General features: G+C 44.2%; 1 protein-coding gene across 1 annotated transcript; it reads right to left on the bottom strand.

The window, feature by feature from the left end:
* Positions 1 to 763: 763 nt before the first annotated feature.
* On the bottom strand, positions 764 to 2,137 carry LOC133316099 (uncharacterized). The gene has a single exon (XM_061517796.1). The coding sequence runs from the start codon at positions 2,135 to 2,137 to the stop codon at positions 764 to 766; it is 1,374 nt and encodes a 457-aa protein (XP_061373780.1).
* Positions 2,138 to 3,841: the final 1,704 nt, after the last annotated feature.

Here is a 3,841-nt window from a genome sequence, read left to right as displayed (position 1 = left end):
TAATTCATGACCTGGCCGAGGTCAAAGCATCGTACGGATTCCGCTTTATGTCAATTGGATGACGCATGTTTATTTAACTTACTCGTTCTGGTAAGTTTGCATATATAATGGGCTTTGCCTTTTGACTTAGCCATTTTGTAACTTAATTTATCTAAGGTAAAAACAATAATGCCATCTGCCACTTTTTGGTATCTCGACCAAAGTAGTGGCATTTTGACTTGATCAGAGTCATTATAGAAAATTGTATTTGTACCTCGGATTTAATATTGATATATCAAAGATAGACAAGAAAAATTGCAATGTTCTCATTTATTGATATCAAATTACGAATTACATGAACTTGCCGGCATATTCAGCTTTATCAAACCCTTCGTAGAAGAAGAGTTGCATTTTGACATATTTAAGCGGAGGAATGCAGATTTAGCTGTAGTATGTCTTCAGCTTATCTGCATTCCAGGTCCGCTTAACTTCTTTGCCTTCCACTGTCTCCAGGATGTAAGCTCCTTTTCCGAGCTTTTCTTTAACCCGGTAAGGTCCTTCCCAATTTGCAGCTAGCTTTCCATCTCTGGCATTTTTGTTGCCAATATCGGCTCTCCTGAGCACCAAGTCACTCTTTTCAAAATTCCTTGGTCTCACTTTCTTATTATACTTTGCTGCCGTTTGCTGTTTCGCCATCATATTCCGGCAGTGAGCAGTGACCCTAGCTTCATCTACAAGGTCTAATTCTTCAATAAGCATTCTACTGTTCTGTTGTTCGCCTTGCTCAAGACTGGTCAGCCTTCTCCAGGAGGGTTCTCCAATCTCCACCGGGATCAAGGGTTGCAGTTTGGGTACTAGTTCTGTAACCCCACAGGACAAAGTATAACTGGTGAACCCAGCTTTCTTTCGCGGCAAACATTCGTTTTCTGAGACCCTCCACAATCACTTTGTTGGCCGCTTCGGCCTGCCCATTTGACTGTGGGTGCTCCACGGACGCGAAACGATGGGTGATGTGTAGGTCTTTCATTAGCTGCTGGAATTTCTTATCAGCAAACTGCGTTCCAATATCAGTAACCACCTCGGCTGGAATTCCGAATCTTGAAACAATGTTTCTTTCAAAGAATCTTTGCACTCGAGTCGAGGTGATCGTGGTGACTGGTTCTGCTTTTATCCACTTTGTGAAGTAATCCACAGCCACTATCAACCATTTGAGTTGCCCTTCAGCAGCTTTAAAAGGTCCTAGTAGATCCATTCCCCATTTGAAGAAGGGCCACGGAGTCGAGATGGATTTCAGTTCTTCCGGTGGTGAAAGGATCAACTTACCGTTCTTCTGACAGCCGTCACACTTCTTGACATGTTCTTGGGAATCTGCCCCCATGGTTGGCCAGTAATAACCAGCTCCGAGGGCTTTTCTGGCCAAGGCTTTTCCACCCATGTGGTGCCCATTTATCCCTTCATGGTTCTCGGCAAGAACATACTCGGCTCCCTCCGAGTCCAAGCATTTTAGCATGGGATTATGCAGGCACTTTCTGAATAGCTGGTCATTCACAATCGCATATTGGGTCGCATCTCGGACCAGCTTCCTGGCTTCCAGGCGATCCTCTGGCAGTATGCCTTTCTCCAAATAATCAACTAGAGGTTTTCTCCAGTCATTTACAGAGGTTACCATCATCACACAACTCGGCGTTGTTATGCTTTGCTGCACCATAGTTCTGTGATTCCCTGGATTTTTGGTGCTGGCTAACTTCGACAAAATATCAGCTCGGCTATTCTCCGCTCGCGGGATGTGATAAACCCGGACCTCATCAAAGTCGGCCATAATTTCCTGGACCCGGCTCAGGTATTTCATCAGTAGGGGACCTTTGGCTTGGTACTTTCCTTCTATTTGCGAGGTTACCAGCTGTGAATCGCTGAACATGTCCACTTTCCTAACGTCGTGTTCTTTGGCCTGAATTAAACCAGCTATCAGGGCCTCATATTCAGCTTGATTATTGGAAGTTGGGAATCCCAGGTTCAGAGAATGCTCTATGGTCACTGCTTCTGGGCTTTCTAATATGATTCCAGCCCCACTTCCTTTAATGTTGGACGATCCATCAACGTAGACCTTCCAAGCATCCCCGTGTTCCTCATTCTCTGAGTTCTGTGGTGTTAATTCCATTATGAAGTCGGGTAAAGCTTGTGCCTTGATTGCTTTCCGACTTTCATAAAAATGTTGTATTCACTGAGTTCTATTGCCCAGGTAGTCATTCTTCCTGCCAGGTTTGGTTTGTGCAACACCTGTCGAATAGGCTGGTTAGTCCTCACAATGATTTGATGGCCCTGGAAATACGGCCACAACCTTCTAGCCCTGATTAATAGGGCAAAAGCCACTTTTTCTAGCTTTTGATACCTAACATCTGCACCTTGTAATGCTCTACTGACAAAGTAAATCGGCTCCTGGCCTTCGTTTGTTTCCTTGATCAGCACAACACTTATTGCTTCCCCCTACTGCCAAATACAGAATTAAAACATCTCCTGGGTTTGGCTTTGAGAGGATCAGTGGAGTTGATAAACACTTTTTTATTTTTTCAAATGCGGCTTCGCATGCCGGGTTCCATCCGTCAGTTGCTTCTTTCTTTAAAAGTTTAAAAAATGGGAGGGCATGTTCTGCCGATTTCGGAAGGAACCGTGTTAGTGTCGCTAAACGTCCGGTTAGCTGTTGCACCTCTTTTTTATTTTGAGGCACAATCATGTCAAGAACTGCCTTGCATTTATCTGGGTTTGCCTCAATTCCTCTGTGGGTTAACATGAAACCGAGAAATTTTCCAGCTGCCACCCCAAATGCGCATTTGACTGGGTTGAGACGGATGCGATACTTTCTGAGCTTTTGAAAAGTTTGCTCAAGGTCCCGGACATGATTCATCATGTCAAATGACTTCACGATCATATCATCTATATACACTTCAACATTTTTCCCCAGCTGATCTTTAAAGACCTTATTCATCATTCTCTGGTAAGTTGCCCCTGAGTTTTTAAGCCCAAATGGCATCACATTGTAGCAATAGTTGGCATTTTCAGCAATGAAGGCCGTTTTTTCTTGATCAGCTGGGTACATCGGGATCTGGTTCTATACTGAATAGGCATCCATGAAAGATAACAGAAGAAATCCAGCCGAATTATCCACCAGCTGATCTATGTTAGGCGTAGGATAAACGTCCTTTGGGCAAACTTTGTTTAAATCTGTGTAATCAGTACAGATTCTCCATTTCCCATTTGGTTTTTTCACCATGACCACATTAGCTAGCCACGTTGTGTACTGTATCTCTCGAATGAAACCGGCATCCAAGAGTTCTTTAACGTGTTCCTGTAGAATTTGTTGTCTTTCAGGTCCCAGTTTCCTTTTCTGCTGCGAAACTGGCTTGGACCCCGGATGAGCTGCCAATTTGTGACAACAGAACGCGGGGCCGATGCCAGGGATTTCTGACGACTTCCATGCAAATACATCCCTGTTACTTTTAAGAAAGTCGACCAAAATTTGCTTAATCTGGGGGGTCCATGGCCTTACCAATGCGAGTAAACTGACCAGGCTCCACCCCCAGCGTTAGATCCTCGAGCTCTCCATCAGGTTCAGGTCTCGGCGTTACTTCTTCTCTCATGTCGAGTTCAACCATTTGGACCGGTTTCTTAGATTGTTGAGGAGTTAGATTTCTACTGCTTTTATCCCCCGGGTGAATTCGGGGTGGGCTTGAACGTCCCCCTCCATTATCTTTGATAGTATCGAAGTAACATCCTCTGGATTCCTTCTGATCTCCACAAACAGTGATTACTTCATTCTTATTGCTCACCATTTTTAACTTCTGGTGTTTTGTAGAAACCAGCATGT

Source organism: Gastrolobium bilobum, unplaced genomic scaffold (assembly GCF_033153095.1).
Source record: "Gastrolobium bilobum isolate Gb01-03AN ecotype WA unplaced genomic scaffold, APGP_CSIRO_Gbil_v1 utg53200, whole genome shotgun sequence".
Lineage (NCBI taxonomy): Eukaryota > Viridiplantae > Streptophyta > Magnoliopsida > Fabales > Fabaceae > Gastrolobium > Gastrolobium bilobum.
The sequence above is the reverse complement of the archived record's forward strand: the minus strand, read 5'-3'. Positions and strand labels throughout refer to the sequence as shown.

What these genes read in the sequence shown, in the direction of transcription:
- LOC133316099 (XM_061517796.1), bottom strand. Translation starts at nt 2,137, where the DNA reads ATGGAATTAACACCACAGAACTCAGAGAATGAGGAACACGGGGATGCT.